At 44.9% G+C, this 16,531-nt stretch overlaps 1 protein-coding gene across 6 annotated transcripts; it reads left to right on the top strand.

Moving 5' to 3' along the window:
- Positions 1-750: 750 nt before the first annotated feature.
- LOC124213183 (mucin-2) lies at positions 751-16,410 on the top strand. Of its 6 annotated transcripts, XM_069133904.1 has the most exons (6): positions 751-973; positions 9,735-9,822; positions 9,951-11,354; positions 11,544-11,570; positions 11,607-15,265; positions 15,362-16,410. In XM_069133904.1, exons 2-6 carry the CDS (start codon positions 9,756-9,758, stop codon positions 15,662-15,664), a joined length of 5,460 nt encoding a protein of 1,819 aa, XP_068990005.1. In that variant the 5' UTR covers positions 751-973; positions 9,735-9,755; the 3' UTR covers positions 15,665-16,410. The 6 variants fall into 6 exon arrangements, with proteins under 6 accessions (XP_068990005.1, XP_068990003.1, XP_068990004.1 ...); XM_069133902.1 differs by having other exon boundaries at positions 9,951-11,084; positions 11,130-15,265; XM_069133903.1 differs by having other exon boundaries at positions 11,544-15,265.
- The last annotated feature ends 121 nt before the right edge of the window (positions 16,411-16,531 follow it).

Below are 16,531 nucleotides of genomic sequence, written 5' to 3'. Positions count from 1 at the left end.
ACGCGAGGGAGAAACGAAGCGTGTAACGCGTATGTATAATGAGAATTATTATACACACCTACTGTAATTGGATTATACATTTCTGTAATCGTAAGCAACACGCATCACGATCCTCTTTAAGCAAACGTATCTACGTATATGTAAATAACTTTATTTATAATATAGATATGTATATCGGATAATGAAACCGTTGAGATTGAGTTGTAAAACTCTTCGTTTCTCATTTCTAGATTTCCGTACCTCCGTAAATATAATATGATAATAATTATTATACATGCGACTTAATTACTGTATCGTTTTTTATTTTTTCACACCAACAGCGCTGAGTAAGTTCACATTTAATTATTCCACGACTCATCAAGCTTATTAATTTATAAATATTTTCTACATTTCTTATTGAACCGCAGGTTTGAATTTTCTTAAATTTTCGACACACGGAACGAAAATTCTCCCTGTACCTACCTAGGGTGAAACGTCGACGTAGAAATTTTCACGGTAAAATTGCATTTCTTTCTCGTAAAATTTTATATGAGATTTCGAATACAACGTATAAAGAGTCCGGTTAACCGGTGTCAACGGATGTTCGCGAAGGAGGCCGAGAATCCGTGATATCAGAGTCATCCACGCCGCCTCCCACCTGCTACTCCGGATGGATACGGAGGCAGAGTGGCGGACCTCGCCGGTATTTTCTGCTTGCAGACACGGCTAACTTGGCGAACTCTATAAGTAGGGGCCATCCACGATTCTCTGAGTTACTCCGAGGCTGTACTCGCCACCATCAGAAACTAAACCATCAATACAACGGAGAGACGGTCTGTAACTACAATCGTAAGTCACGACCGTTCGTCGATTCGCAAAGCAAGCAAGCAGCAACACGGGTCAGGATTAAAAGCAAGAAAAAAATCATCGATTATTGTTATGGTGTCATGTGCGAGATAGAATTTACCGCAGATCGTCAAAGAGTTTGGTGAAGGTGAGTGTGTTTTGTTTGAAATTCTTCATTCTTTCCATTGTTAATGTTATTGTTCATTTTTATTATTTTTACACCTCGAGATCTGGAGACATTTTTTGGCAAACATTTGTTTGCACTCGTTGAATCAGGCTGATAAACAGTTAGTTTTTCCCCATGTGATTATTATACGGTTGGTTTGTATCTCTCGACAGTTGATAATTAATCACCCGATGTTACAAACTAAAAACGCCAACGCGCGAGGTATCGTTGAACTCGCCGGGTATTGTGACGCGTAAGTTACAATAAGACGAGATTGCAGGTGATTCGCGGCATTGAAATCTCCCCGGGATTCACAGCCTTGTCTTTATTACGCCTGCGACTTTGCGACGAATACGTATACAATTACCTCCGCACAATAGAAACTGCCTGGCTAAAAAATAAAATTATACATTTTCATTGACACGGTTACCTAAATAATTTATTATTTATGATTACATCGTTTTCAGGGGCAAAATTCTATCTACGTGTATTTGTACCGCGATTTTTCGTGCTATTTCAACGCTCTTTTGATCCATTGACATTTCGATTTAATTTTCCGATTCGTTAAAAACTGGGACAACGAAATGGATAGTTCGGTTAATTCTCATCCTGAACCTTGCTTGTCTCGTAATATAGTCAATTCTCCACCTCGTTGACAATAATTTTCATTAATTTTTACAAACGCAGCTCAACCGTGTCGAGGTCTTTTTACTCCTCTATTATGTTTTTTTTTTTTTTTTTTGTAGCTTGTACCGAATCGCGGAGAAGTTCGTCTCCTAAACATGTTTTCAGTCTTTCGTTATCGAGTTTTCGTCTAGGCATCGGGTCGATCAAATTGCCCGATCGCTTCAGTTTCCGTTGAAGCGTTCTAATTTATCCGATTCATTTTGTAAAATATTTTCGTCAACTTCCAGCGATAAAACAGCAGATCATGTCTTACTCAGAATTGTTGAAAAGCAAAAGTACAGCACTGAGGTATATAATGCTCGCTTGTAAAAATCTTGAGCGCAGGTTTTTACCTTCCAATTGAAACCGCAATTTGCGTTCAGAAGCGCCGGCCAAAGACGATGCTGAAGTCAGTAACGTCGTCGTAACGAAATATTGGGTTAAAATTTTTACTTTTTATCAATTTTTTGATAACTTTGAAGGAACTGTGATTTCAAAACGTGAACATCTTTTGTTTCATTACGGTTTATCAAGTTTCAGACAATTCTAAAGTCGCCAAGTATCGGTTTTTTCATCGATACGAATATCGTTCCAACAACGTTACTGCAACTCCAATATAATCCTGGCAAAAAAAGATGATGCAGACACGTTATAAACGTACGTTGAACGTTCTACGTTCTACGTTCTCCTACTTCACCCTCTTCTTCGGTGCGAAAAGACTCCCGGCAATTCGCTATACATACCGTGTATTGAACGCCACTGGATTCTGTAAGAAGCAGGCCAGAATACGGTCGAGCTATTGTCCGTGTAAGATACGTGAACACTTTTTGCGGAAACATACCGGTGCGTTCTCCTCGCGCGGTCTGCATCGCGAGACTGTCGCAAGCAAACGAGGGGAAAAAAAAATAAAAAATTGTGAAGCTGATTTCAGTATTCCGTGAAATATCCACAAGCAAGCAACTACGGATAAATCACGACTCACAGATTTTCTTTTCTTTTTTTTCTTTTTTATTTTTCTACTCCAAAATGGGTGAAAAGTTGCATACATAGATACGTAAATTTCGTCTAGTTCCGTTTATATTTTTTCTCAAAAACCTTGACGCGTAGTCAGAGGGGAAGGACATTTTTATTTTTTTTTTTTTTTTTTACATTTATCCAACACCTTGGATAGACATTTTATACCCTGTGGCAAGCAATAAACGCGTTTTATCCGCGCAGTTTGTCCGCGGAATCGCCGTTCGTCGAGCCGTAAATACCAGTTTGCGTAGATAATTAGCAATTATATACCATCCCTCATAATCGTCGAACGACTCGATTCTCGTCGCGCGGACGACGCGTTGTAAAAATAAGAATTCGCGGTTGATGAACGCCGAGCAAGAAGACAGGTAGGTACTGTACAGAAGTGAGAACGGTGCAGTAGACGACCTTGCTACTTTCAACGGCAAGGCTAGCCGTGCGGCTCACGCCAAGCCAGGGTTCAGCACACTCTTCGATCTCGATCGATCGCGATTGATCCATCGATCCTAGTTCCCCCTTCTTCTAGCTGTGGTTACTATACGCGGTTCTTACACAGCAATTTTCATTCCTTACATAATAATCGAAAACTTCACGACGTTGGTGCAACAATTAACGAATCGATGTCAAGAGCTTATTCAACCGGAAATATCAAGATTTAAACTTGCGATAGGCAGAAAATTTAGTATTCGTAATTGTAATCGGAGTAAGTAATTACCCCTACCTTATTTCCTTGTACAATAGGAACGACGTTTGAAGCGTATAATCGTAAAGATTCCAATTTGGCTAGAATTTTCTAACAACTGACTGTAAGAAATGAATTTCTTCGCAGTGCGGCTTGAAGCGGTGAATTTAAAAAAATCGGCTTGCGTCGTAAGAACTGCATCGCTGCGTTATACAATGTTAATCGTTAAGTAATTAAATAACCTGCCGAATTTTTTAGGCAGAAGCCTGAAAAAGGATCAACCGGCGATTGTGCGCGATCCTTTGTTTCGATTCATATTGCATAATTCATGAAATTTTCGAAGAAGACGTTAGTGCTACACAATCCTTGATTATAATTTTAAATTTCGATCGGAGCGGAATGAGTGGAATTACTTTTTCTTTTACGTTTTGCAAAATCCCTCGTCAACTCGACCGAATGATGCGATTCAAGTGTTTTCGCGGGTACGTTGAACCCACGAGATGTAATCTAATACCGGGACCGCTCTATTTTTCTCGCCCAGAATGGCACCATTATATTACAGGCTGCGATCGAAAAAAGAGGCAAAAACTGACTTATACAGCTTGAGGACAGAATTCTTTCTAATTTCGTCGCGTCTCGAGTAAAATTCATTGTGACTGAAATCCCAGATCGATCTCGTCACAACGACGGTTTGACGTGACTCTGCGAACCTCAGGTGCACCATTCTTTTTATCTCTCATAGTATTTCCAATTAGTCTCATAAACGAGTCCGGCATTAATGCACCTGCGTAATTGGTGCCCATATACGCCGGATGGATATTCAATATCAAGCGGTGAATTCCTTGAAATTATCATCGAATGATGGAGCAGCGGTGCTTTTTGCATCGTTGGATTATGAAAAAAAAAAAAGATTCGCTACTACTTCTCAAAGTGAGTAAAGGAAGACGTTTCGTATGGTCCTGGAATGATCCCACGCTGGATCTACTTCGCATTTAGCAGGGAGCCATCAATTTGCGGGGCAGAACCGCGAGGATCGTATCTCGAGAAGAGGTCGAACCAGCTCCTTCCTTCCTTGCAGTAACTAATGGCCAGGCCATTTCCTTGGCCGTAAACATTTCAATACACACATAGTTACCGGCGTCGCGTCTCCTTCGGGCTTTACGCGATTCCTGAATTGCCATATAAGCCCATATCTAGTTTCCTCGCTAAACGTTGCACCGCTTTGAGTTGTACAACGTTCGACAAGACAATGGAACTATCTAGCATCTGCTTACAATAGACAAGTGGTAAACCATGCGGTGTTTAAGGATCTATTCAGCATACAGTCCGATCGAAAACAACCGGGAACAAACAAATTGGCTCGTTAACGCCGAGTCGATCGAGGCGATCAAGTTACGGTGGGTGCAAATTGAAGAAGAAGGGAACGTTGCGTCGCTCAGGGAAATCATATCGACGCATGTGCTTCCGATCAGCTGTAACGCAGCTGAGCTTATTCTTTCACGTAAATGCTCCGTGATTACCAATATTCTAAATTTGTTCGAATCTTGTGCAATTCTCACCCTGCACTCAGCTGCAGTTTTTTTTTTTTCTTTTTGTCAAGACTGTACGACTGATGGATACCTAACGTGAAAACAGTGTGCTTTACAGATCAGATACAGAAGGAGAGGAAGGAAAAACAAAACTCCAATTGTATGTGAAATCTTGATCGTTGGGAGTGTAATACCGATTTCGTGGTGTAATATGAAGATCCTCCTCATTTGACGCTCGTCGGGTTAGCTGAACCGTGAAGGTTGTTCGTTTAAATTTTTTTTTTTTTTTTTTTTGTAACCCAACCGAGCCGTGGCCGACTACGTTACGTAAAAGAGTACATCATGCCGGTTTTTCGTCATCGTCACCTTATTCGCCTATTTGTTTTTCGAAATTGATCGGTTGAAAATTGTGCTACAAGTATGACAATGTCCTTTCGTAATCTCAATTCGTGACCGTTAAAGTATTCCGCAAGTCGCGAAGGTACGACTTAAATCGAACAGCAGAAACGGGTTTAAAGTTTTCGGCATCGAAACCGGTCCCGGTAATCGCCAATCGCTAATTAAAGACAATCACCGCTGTGTTCGATAAGTCGGAATAATTCCCTGCCGCATCCCGATCGTTGAGAATTCAGAGTCATACCGATTTCGTCGAATCGGGTACTTCAAGATCGACCCAACGGACACACCTTGTGATTTTGGCGCAAGTGCTTACACCCGGCGAAAATTTGCCCCCTGAATTACAATCAGCTTCCGTGTATCGCTGCGAACCAGCGCAAAAATAAAACTGGCCTCTCGGCACGAGAGATTCGATTTTGTATTCAGTTCACAGTAGCTGTTATTCACGCTGACTGTGCGAACGAACCGAGCTGCCCACGCCGTTTGCGATTACGTACATGTTTCATTCATCGAAGGTCGCACGGAAGAACGGATATCGGACTTTGGTAACCCATATTCAAAAACCTCCTGATTTCTGCACGCCGTGTATCGTCGTTCCTCCGTTTCGATTGTAGTTTTCATCACCTGTCTATACGCAGCAATGTGAAACGATTCGAGGACGTGACATCGATGGACTTTGTTTCGTACAACTACTGTACGAGCTTTCGGTGATATTGACAATCCATTTTTTGACCATTCATCTTTTTCGTGTACCAGTCATTGAACCATTATGGCTAGAATGACACGCGAGCGATCGAAATATGAAAAGCTGCACGTAATGTCCGGTGAACTTTGCACCCAGATCTTGCGATCCTCGGTCACGTTTTCGTTTTTCCTCACCGCGTGGACTCGATTTCATCTGTACTAACGAATAACGGCGGATTTTTTCAAAATCCCAATTATCCGCGAAGCCCGCGTGGTCTGGTTTGTAACGCCAAACCGTGGATAACGTATATAAACGGATCATCGGACAACGTGACGATATTTAATGCCCCCAGTTCTCGCGATTCCTCGTTTCCAAATTCCATTAGGTATGATTACGGTTGAATAAATCGTGGATAAGTATATAATGGGTTAACAAATTGAGGTTAATCTGTGATACCCGCTACTCGGTGAAAAAATGTTCGATTCCGTTTCGCGGATCGATTATAGATTCGCTTCTATCACCAGTGACACAATTTTTGTTTTCTTCTCTCCGGTATCACGATCGGTAACGGTTCTCGCGAAAATGTCCAAGAAAAAAAAATTCTAATTCTTCTTACATTCGGTGGTAAAATCCGTTAAAATGTGTGGGACAAAACTTACGCCGACATGCCTATACCAACGAATGTGAATATTTGAGACTCGATCAAAGCCTTTTAAATCCACTGGTTAACTGTTAAGCATGTACATCGTTACGTGTGCAAACCGCTATTATAATGAGAAGATAAGCCGAGGTCTTGTAAACAAATCCTTGCCCGGAGGAAGATTTTCGCCATGCCGGTAGTAGGATGACGAGACCGTAAATACTAAAACTTAAAAAAAAAAAGAACCACATCGCGTTAATCTCAGATCTTCTGTAGGTACTTATTGTACGGTGATGCGGTGAGGTTGGGCAAAGCGTTATGAAAACTACCGCCATCAACTCGGTTTAATAAGCAGGGAGCCAAGGCCTTTGCTCGGGTTAAGAATTCATCATGTGAATTCACGATTCGTCATGTTATTCTCCCTTTTTCCCCGCCCTGCAGTACCTACTCAGCTCCTCGACTAACACGGCCTTAATCACGCGTAATTCTCACGATTAAAATGAATAATATAAACCGGATAGCGGGTGACATTGAACTTGATTTTAATCTTGCGTCACACTTCCAGTGCACTCATTCAGCATGGAGAAAGGAGGGCCGAAGGCGCCCTCCCAGATATTCACAGACCGCGCATAGAGGCAGTAATGTGTTTGCGCATTCCACCTGTCTCTTTCAATAGCTTACAGCTTACGTCGCGGTAATTCCACTCTCCTCGTTATTACTGTAACGCAAAGTAAAGAAAGAGAGAGGCTCGCTGCAACAGGGAGATGAAAACCATTCGACCAATATTTGTTCAGAAGAACCGGGGTCAATGCAACGTCTGACTCACGCTCACCCACCCACCGAGTCATAGGCATGACAATTTGATTTTAATTAATTCGTGAACCTATTTTCGTTGTACGCCCGATTCACCGCTCGAGGAACAAGCGATAAAAGGTGCAGATTTATGGATCGAATCACATTACGCACGATCGTGGCTGGTGTTTATCTGAATTCGAAATCTCCGGCATTAGCATATCCCTGTTGTATGCGATCGTCGATACGGTCACGGCAAACATGTGACTGTCCGATCGAATCTGATTTAGAAAAAAAAAACACAAAAAAAAAAAACCCAAAACGTGCAGTGCCGTTGGACCGTTAGACGCTGCGCGGTGTAATCTTCTTGATACTTTTGCGGAAACAGATGACTCGATGGTCTACCCTAGTATGGATTCTAGTCTCGTAACACAGTTGGATAATCGCCAGAAGAAATTCCGTAATGTTGGCAGGCATCGATCGTCGTCTTTGCCGCCTAACTGTGTCTCTCGACCCTTCTTCCACCCGACGATACCATCCGCCATCCAGTGGCTTCAAAAATCGGTGACAAGTAGTTGAATCCCCCCCCCCCCCCCGCCCTTCCCCCGATTTTTAATCGGCCTCTTGACCTCCCACGTAGTAGCATCCGATCATCATTTTGGGCGACATCTTCTATTCGACAGACAAATTTTTTTGCCTCTTTATTACATCAACAGTATAATATGCGTTCCTTCTCCTCGCGGTTCGCTCTGTCACGGTTTATCCTTTTTCATGAGGGGTATACCTGTTATCCGATATGAATTCAGGTACAGTTATATGGGCACAGCTCTCGGTCGTCATCCAGATTTATTTATTTATTTTGCTGTTAAGCTTACTAATCTCCACCATGCTCGCCGATCGGTAAGACACGAAAGATCGGCCATGGCGCACTGTGACGTCACGGCCGTGCCCATGGTGAGGTAGCGATTTGTAATGAATGAGCGATAAAAAAATATGACCATGTTTTAGGGACTTTGAAAGATCCTCCTCGTGAAATAATAGACTCGATTCGGTTAATCTCACGTCTCCTAGGGAAAATCTGAAAAATATCGACAAGTGCGAACGGCAGGATAGTGCTACTTTACAAGTGCAGAGATGGAAAGTTAAGAACAATTTCTGATATTAAAAAAAAAGATTAGAAAAAAAAAACAGTGCTAACTATTCGTCGATGAAATGAGCTTTTGATGTATCATTGAATAAAAAAATAATACGAATATGTTGAGAGCATTTTGCCATTATGGGATCGTAGCACTTCCGCTACCATCGGCGATTAATTATACCTGCAGAAGACTCATCAGAAAACCGTTTATTCGACCTAAGAAACCAATGTTTTTTACTCAAATTCTTCTGACTTAAATTAATCCAGCTTGGAACGTTGAACGTACAGAGAACTGAGACGTGTTCACCAAACTGGTATAACATTAACGAGTCTCTTTTGGGACTTCTATCTATCGATATCGTTTTCCTATACAGAAACTTTATGACAACATTTATGCAAAAAAAAAAAAACGTGATGCTCGATGTGTTAGCCACAGGTGAATGACCAGACATAGGTTAAACTTTTTCTTGTGGAACCTGGTGACTTCACTCGATTCCGAGCTGCGCTTTCGTCACGAAAACTAAGCGTAAAGACCATTCTTTAATGGGTTATAGATAGATGTGGTCGTGTATAACGCAATAAGAATCTGAGGACTTGAACCGTAGAAGGTAATTTACGAAATAATTATCACTCGTCAATTCCGCGAAGCGAATCGCGTGATACGTGAACACGTGCATGGACACAACTTATACTATATTAAACGAGCATGTGTCTCCATTCTGTTGAACTCTCACACGTGACGCTGGATAAGACCCGAGAATCTTTCGCCTCGAGCATATTTTTTTACTCCCTATTCACGGTAACGGCAGCGTAGAAATAGCCGGTGACTGTCGCAGCTTCTGATTTGATGACTAGGCGGAGAGATGTTGACGGGCAAAAAGAGAAACCGTAATCGAGCTGTCACTCTTTATTCTTATCACTGATTAACTACCTCGTCGAAAAATCCACTTTTACTGTAGAGCTAAGTCTTGCAGGGCCTTGAACGTATTGTATGTACATACACACAAGATTTCTGTCAGCCAATTAATCCGGCAATTTTACACGGTGGACATAGATTGCTAAAAAAAATATGTCTCCGGTCTTGAAGCTTCAGATGTTACGCAGTACACACTTTAATCACGGCAAAAATATTTCGGACATGAAATCAACTGAATTGTATTTTTTCATCAGTTAATATCGCTTCACTTCCCAATTTCAGATTAAGTTTACAGTTTGAACGATGTGGAGACGCTTATGGACGCTGGGCGTCCTCGTGATATTGGCATGCTTGTCGTCGGCAGACAGAGGTGAGTCACGTAGTTTCGGTATTTTTTTTATCGTTTTTTTTATTCAATCTGTCTTCCTTTCAAATTGTTGATACATAACTTCTCTCAAGCAACAATACTCACTTCTGCAAAAATATATTCCGTTTCAGTGTCATCCCGGAGCAGAGATTACGATTACGAACTGCGACAAAGTAGTCAACCCTTCAGATGTACGTCGGAAGGGTATCACACGGATCCACAAGACTGCAAGGTTTATTACAGATGCGTCGATTGGGGAAACGGCAGTCCTCTGACGGCCTTCCGGTTCGAGTGTGGTCCCGGAACGGTGTTCTCCAAGGATCAGGGTGATATTTGCACACACCCGTCTGACAGTGGCCGACCCGAGTGCGACGATTCCGCGAATGAAGTCGATTCCTATCCGCAAGGCAACCAAGACGTTCCGAAAAATCCTGAATACCCTCAAACGACGTCCAGGCCGACACCGACTTCTACAACGGGAACAACGCAGGCCGCATCGGTTTCATCGACGCAAGCAACGATACCGGGAAGCAGCGATAGTGGTCAGAATAGTAATGTACAATGTACTCAGGAAGGCTTCCTTGCGGATCCCAAAGATTGTCGAAAGTTTTATAGGTGCGTCGACGGAGGCGCAGGCTCGTTTATAAAATATGAATTCACGTGTGGCAGCGGGACGGTTTGGGATCCTGAAATTGAGGCATGTAATCATGCGTGGGCTGTTTCGAGGAGTGATTGTAGCGAAAATGGTCAAGGAGGTAACGGTGATAATGGTAACCCTGGAAATAATGAGAGTGGGCAGTGGAATGGAGATACTGGAGGCAATGATGGACAATGGAATGGAGATACTGGGAACAATGGTGGACAATGGAATGGGGATACTGGGGACAATAGTGGACAATGGAATGGGGATACTGGGGACAATGGTGGACAATGGAATGGAGACGTTGGTGATTCAGGACAACCTGGTAACCCTAATGGACAACCTGGTCAGCCTGGACAGCCTGGAGATCCTAACGGGCAGCCCGGAAGTCCGGGTACTCCAGGCACACCGGGCACACCTGGAACGTCGGGAACACCGGGAACGCCGGGCTCACCTGGAACACCGGGAACGCCGGGCTCACCTGGAACGCCGGGAACACCGGGAACGCCGGGCTCACCTGGAACACCGGGAACACCGGGAACGCCGGGCTCACCTGGAACGCCGGGAACACCGGGAACGCCGGGCTCACCTGGAACGCCGGGAACACCGGGAACGCCGGGCTCACCTGGAACACCGGGAACACCGGGAACGCCGGGCTCACCTGGAACACCGGGAACACCGGGAACGCCGGGCTCACCTGGAACGCCGGGAACACCAGGAACGCCGGGCTCACCTGGAACGCCGGGAACACCGGGAACGCCGGGAACGCCGGGCTCACCTGGAACGCCGGGCTCACCTGGAACGCCGGGAACGCCGGGCACACCTGGAACACCAGGAACAGCGGGAATGCCGGGCACATCTGGAACGCCGGGTTCACCTGGAACGCCGGGCACACCTGAAATGCCGAGCACATCCGGAACGCCGGGGTCACCCGGAACGCCGGGAACGCCGGGAACGCCAGGCACATCCGGAACGTCGGAGTCACCTGGAACGCCAGGAACACCAGGAACGCCGGGCACATCCGGAACACCGGGTTCACCTGGAACACCGGGCACACCTGGAACGCCGGGAACGCCGAGCACACCTGGAACACCGGGAACGCCAGGCACACCTGGAACGCCAGGCACACCCGGAACACCGGGCACACCTGGAACGTCGGGAACGCCGAGCACACCTGGAACACCGGGAACGCCAGGCACATCTGGAACGCCAGGCACACCCGGAACACCGGGCACACCCGAAACACCGGGCACACCTGGAACGCCGGGAACACCGGGCACACCTGGAACACCGGGCACACCTGGAACGCCGGGAACACCGGGCACACCTGGAACACCGGGAACGCCAGGCACACCTGGAACGCCAGGCACATCCGGAACACCGGGCACACCTGGAACACCGGAAACGCCAGGCACACCCGGAACACCGGGCACAGCTGGAACGCCGGGAACGCCGAGCACACCTGGAACACCGGGAACGCCAAGCACACCTGGAACGCCAGGCACACCCGGAACACCGGGCACAGCTGGAACGCCGGGAACGCCGAGCACACCTGGAACACCGGGAACGCCAGGCACACCTGGAACGCCAGGCACACCCGGAACACCAGGCACACCTGGAACGCCGGGAACGCCGAGCACACCTGGAACACCGGGAACGCCAGGCACACCTGGAACGCCAGGCACACCCGGAACACCAGGCACACCTGGAACGCCGGGAACGCCGAGCACACCTGGAACACCGGGAACGCCAGGCACACCTGGAACGCCAGGCACACCCGGAACACCGGGCACACCTGGAACGCCGGGAACACCGGGCACACCCGGAACCCCAGGCACCTGTAACGAAGAGGGATTTTTCGCAGACCCTAACGATTGTCGTAAATTCTATCGCTGTGTTGCTGATGGTGCAGGTTTCATTAAATATCGATTTGACTGCGGCGCTGGAACTGTATGGGACCAAACTGCACAAAGCTGCAATCATTATTCTGCAGTACCCACTTGTAATCCCAGTACTGGAGGGTCAAATTCTGTCGATGGCCAGGAAGATCAAAATAAATCAACCAGTAAACCCGGAACTACTACAACAAATGTACCAACCAGCACTAGGAAAGAAGGCGGTACTACGAAGCTGCCCACGTCAAATGTCATGACAACATCTTCTAACGAAATAACTACGCAAATTCCTGAAAAGCAGCCCCCCACATCAACATCTGAAACTGATAGGAGCACCGTGGTAACAGAATCATCATCTTCACCTGAGCCTGCTGATCAATTAACGACTAGGTCGACGACCCCGACTTCAGGGAACCAGGTAACAACAGTCTCACCCACAGAAATGTCTTCCCAACCAGATGTCGGTTCGTCGAAAATTCCCGAAACATCGTCGACACCATCCTCACCTCCACAAGTGGGAACAACCGATTCACAGGGAGCAGTTACGAGCCCGCCTGAAAGTTCAACTCCGTCCACAAAAGCTACGAATTCGCCAGGAACCGCTACTTCGATGAATCCGGATGGCTCTGACAAGTCTGGAGAATGCTCAGCAGAAGGATTCTTTGGTCATCCAACAGATTGCCGTAAATTCTATCGTTGCGTATCGACTGATTCGGGGTACACGAAATATGACTTCGAATGTGGTACCGGAACAGCTTGGGACGCGTCGGCTGAAACTTGCAATCATGTCGAGCAAGTATCATCATGTAATAGTCAAAGTAATGGAACTGATCAAAGCACAAATTCCACGACGAGTACAACTCCATCTAGTAGTACAGATCCGTCTTCCACAACCACTGAAAATACGAGCGTGGGAAATCCGGAAGGAACTACCCAGCACTCCGGAGTAGACAGAACTGATGAAGTTGGCCAAGTTATTTCAAGTACCGAAGGTGGTCAGCAAATGACTACCAAAGCACCTGATCCGACCAACTCACCCGGTGATTCTACCACCCAGAGTTCATCAGTCCAGTCGACAACTATCGAAACAACTGAAACTTTATCCGAATCAACTTCCACCGAAGCTTTATCGGAATCTTCTCCACAATCCAGCTCCACTCAAACTTCGCCCGAATCAAGTTCCACTGAATCTTCCTCTGAAACAAATTCAACCCTTGGCTCAACGGAAACATCAGTTCCACCATGCGCGACGGCTAAGCCAAACATAACGGAAACTTGCGAGGAGGAAGGATACTACCCACATCCAACGGAGTGCGATAAATTTTATCGATGCGTCGATAACGGGAATGGTTTCAATATATACAATTTCGATTGTGCGCCTGGAACTATCTTTGATCCAAGTGTCAGTGTTTGTAATTATCCTTCCGCTGTGTACCCGCCAAGAGACTGTTCAGGAAGCGTTCAAAGACCTGGTACGACCGCAGCTCCTGGTGAGACTGTAACGTCGACTGAAATGACAACACGAGATTCAGAGTCTACAACATCAGCTGAATCGACCTCCTCAAATGGATCGACGACACAAGAATCTGAGTCAACTACATCGGCCGAGTCGACAACTCAAGAACTGGAATCTACGACGTCAGCTCAATCGACGACAGAAGAATCTGAGTCAACTACATCGGCCGAGTCGACAACTCAAGAACTGGAATCTACGACGTCAGCTCAATCGACGACAGAAGAATCTGAGTCAACTACATCGGCCGAGTCGACAACTCAAGAACTGGAATCTACGACGTCAGCTCAATCGACGACACAAGAATCAGAGTCAACGACATCACCTGAATCGACTACACAAGAATCAGAGTCAACGATTTCAACGGAATCGACGACACAACAATCAACATCTACGACGTTGGCCGAATCAACAACTCCAGAACTGGAATCTACCACGTCAGCCGAATCAACAATGCAAGGATCAGAGTCGACAACTTCAGCTGAATCGACAACGCAAGAATCAGAATCGACCACCTCGACAGAGAATCCTGTATCCAGCACGACAAACGAAAGCACTACAACAACTTCAGGGGAAACAACCGAGGAAGGACAAACTACGACTGATTCGACAACGGAATCGTCCACCGTGAGCACTGAATCTCCGATAGAATCAACGACAAGTCCATCTAAGACAACGACGCAGTTTTCAACGGACACAACAACAGCGAGAACGACGGACAGTACTTCCGAAGGAACAACTGAAACCACTACCGAAGCCCCGACACCGTCTGAACCCGGAACAACTCAAGCTATGTCAGAATCAACTACGGAAAAAGCTGAGTCTACGACTGTCACTGAGTCCACTGGTTCCACAACGGAGTTGGAATCGACAACAGAGAGCATTGAGAGTACTACTGAAGGTTCGCAGACGACCACAGAGCAGTCGGAAAACACTACGGAAGAGCAGAAAACAACGGAATCCACAGAACAGACGACCTCGGAAGCTCCGGAGTCTACAACAGACTCTCAAGGTACTACAACTGATCCATCAAGTCAGACAACCACACAAAAATCCGAGGAATCAACCACGGATATTGCTCTAACAACAACAGAAGTCGGGTCAACTGAAAAACCGCAAGTCACACCCTGCCCCCTTGCAAACTTGACCAACGAACAGATAGCGTTGGTTTGTCCAACCGGGTTCCATCGCCATCCAAAGTACTGTAATCTATTTTACCAATGCACATCAGCAAGTAACATGGAAATCAAGGTTTTAATTCTGAGTTGCCCCGAAGACACTGTTTACGACAGTCAGAAGATCCAGTGCGTTCCTGAGGAGGATTCGAGTGAACCATGCTCTGGATCAAAGGCCGATGCCAGATTCTACCGGAGATTGAAGGACAACTCTATGCCTCCCGTAAGTATTGAGAGAAACGCTGAAGTTGTTGTTGAGTTATTTTCATTTACTAAAACTTAAACTGAGTGTAATTGACCGAAAAATATTTAATTTCAGGTGAAAGTTCACAGTCAGAGCCTCTGTCCGAACGAAGGTCATTATCCATATCGCGAGGACTGTAGCAATGCCTTCTACAAGTGCAAACGTGACATAACGGGCTCGTTGCAGGGATATGTTTACAAATGTCCACAAGACTTCGTTTATTGGTCAGTTTCAAGAAGATGCGAGAGAGCCAATCGTCTGCCGATGTGTTCGTCCGCGGAATACAAGAATAAGAATTATTCTTGGGAGAGTCGTTGGGGTGTGCCAGTAGAAGATTCTAATCTTTCCGCGAGAATGCTCAATTTTGGAAGCTATTAATTATTGGATAAGTTCCGTACATATGCGTTAGACTGTAGATGATAGAATTACGACATGGATGTTGGAAATCTTTTTATTAGTTTAATTTATGTATGGATTTTCAGCATCCATTGTAGTTCAGGCAGCTGCCATTTTTGAGTAACCATTTAATACTTACCTAAATAGTTACCTTGAAACAGCAGCTTGTGCCTCGTTATCACATGAATTCTATTTCCAATAATTAATGATGAATAGAGAGAATCTCCGTACGATTTTAACAATCCTAGCGATAAAATCATACGTGACATTCAGGGACTTGGTTGTGGGATAAGTGGTCATAATCACATTTAATATCAAGTATTTAGTGATTGTTGAAATATGTAATGCTATCATCTTTATTTATTTTACTAAAACGTAGCATCTTGCCAATCACGTGGCAGAACAGAATAAAATCAAAAGCTGGTTTCTTATTGGATATTTCCACGACTGTATATGTACAATATTTAATTTCTATTCTTTTCTTTTATTTAATGTTAATATTATTTCATATTAGTCACTTAATTATATCTAAACTATCCTATGAATTAGGAGATGAATAAACTATTTCGTAGCTGTACAATCGTACAAATGTGTCTACAGTACTCTACAGAAGTCTGATTTTTGTGTTTATAATACCTGATCTCTGCGCTAATTGCTTTTTTTTTTTTGTCTGTGCTTGTTTTATCAATATGAAATATAATACAAAATGAAAGATTTATTCCCTGGAATATCACAGCAAATACCATTACTTGTGATTGCCCAGTATTGTTACTTTATAAATTATATGAGCAAAGGAGTATAAATATTTGATTAAAAATACTACCTATATACTTGTCGAAACATTCCGTC

Source organism: Neodiprion pinetum, chromosome 2, assembly GCF_021155775.2.
Source record: "Neodiprion pinetum isolate iyNeoPine1 chromosome 2, iyNeoPine1.2, whole genome shotgun sequence".
NCBI classification, from domain to species: domain Eukaryota; kingdom Metazoa; phylum Arthropoda; class Insecta; order Hymenoptera; family Diprionidae; genus Neodiprion; species Neodiprion pinetum.
Note: the sequence above shows the minus strand (reverse complement) of the source record. Positions and strands in the feature narration are given on the sequence as shown.

Excerpts from the sequence above, each read along its gene's own strand:
- LOC124213183 (XM_069133899.1), top strand. The coding sequence starts at position 9,756 with ATGTGGAGACGCTTATGGACGCTGGGCGTCCTCGTGATATTGGCATGC. Across the intron at positions 9,823-9,950 it reads CTTGTCGTCGGCAGACAGAG|TGTCATCCCGGAGCAGAGAT; the intron begins GTGAGTCACGTA and ends ATTCCGTTTCAG. Across the intron at positions 15,266-15,361 it reads AGGACAACTCTATGCCTCCC|GTGAAAGTTCACAGTCAGAG; the intron begins GTAAGTATTGAG and ends ATTTAATTTCAG.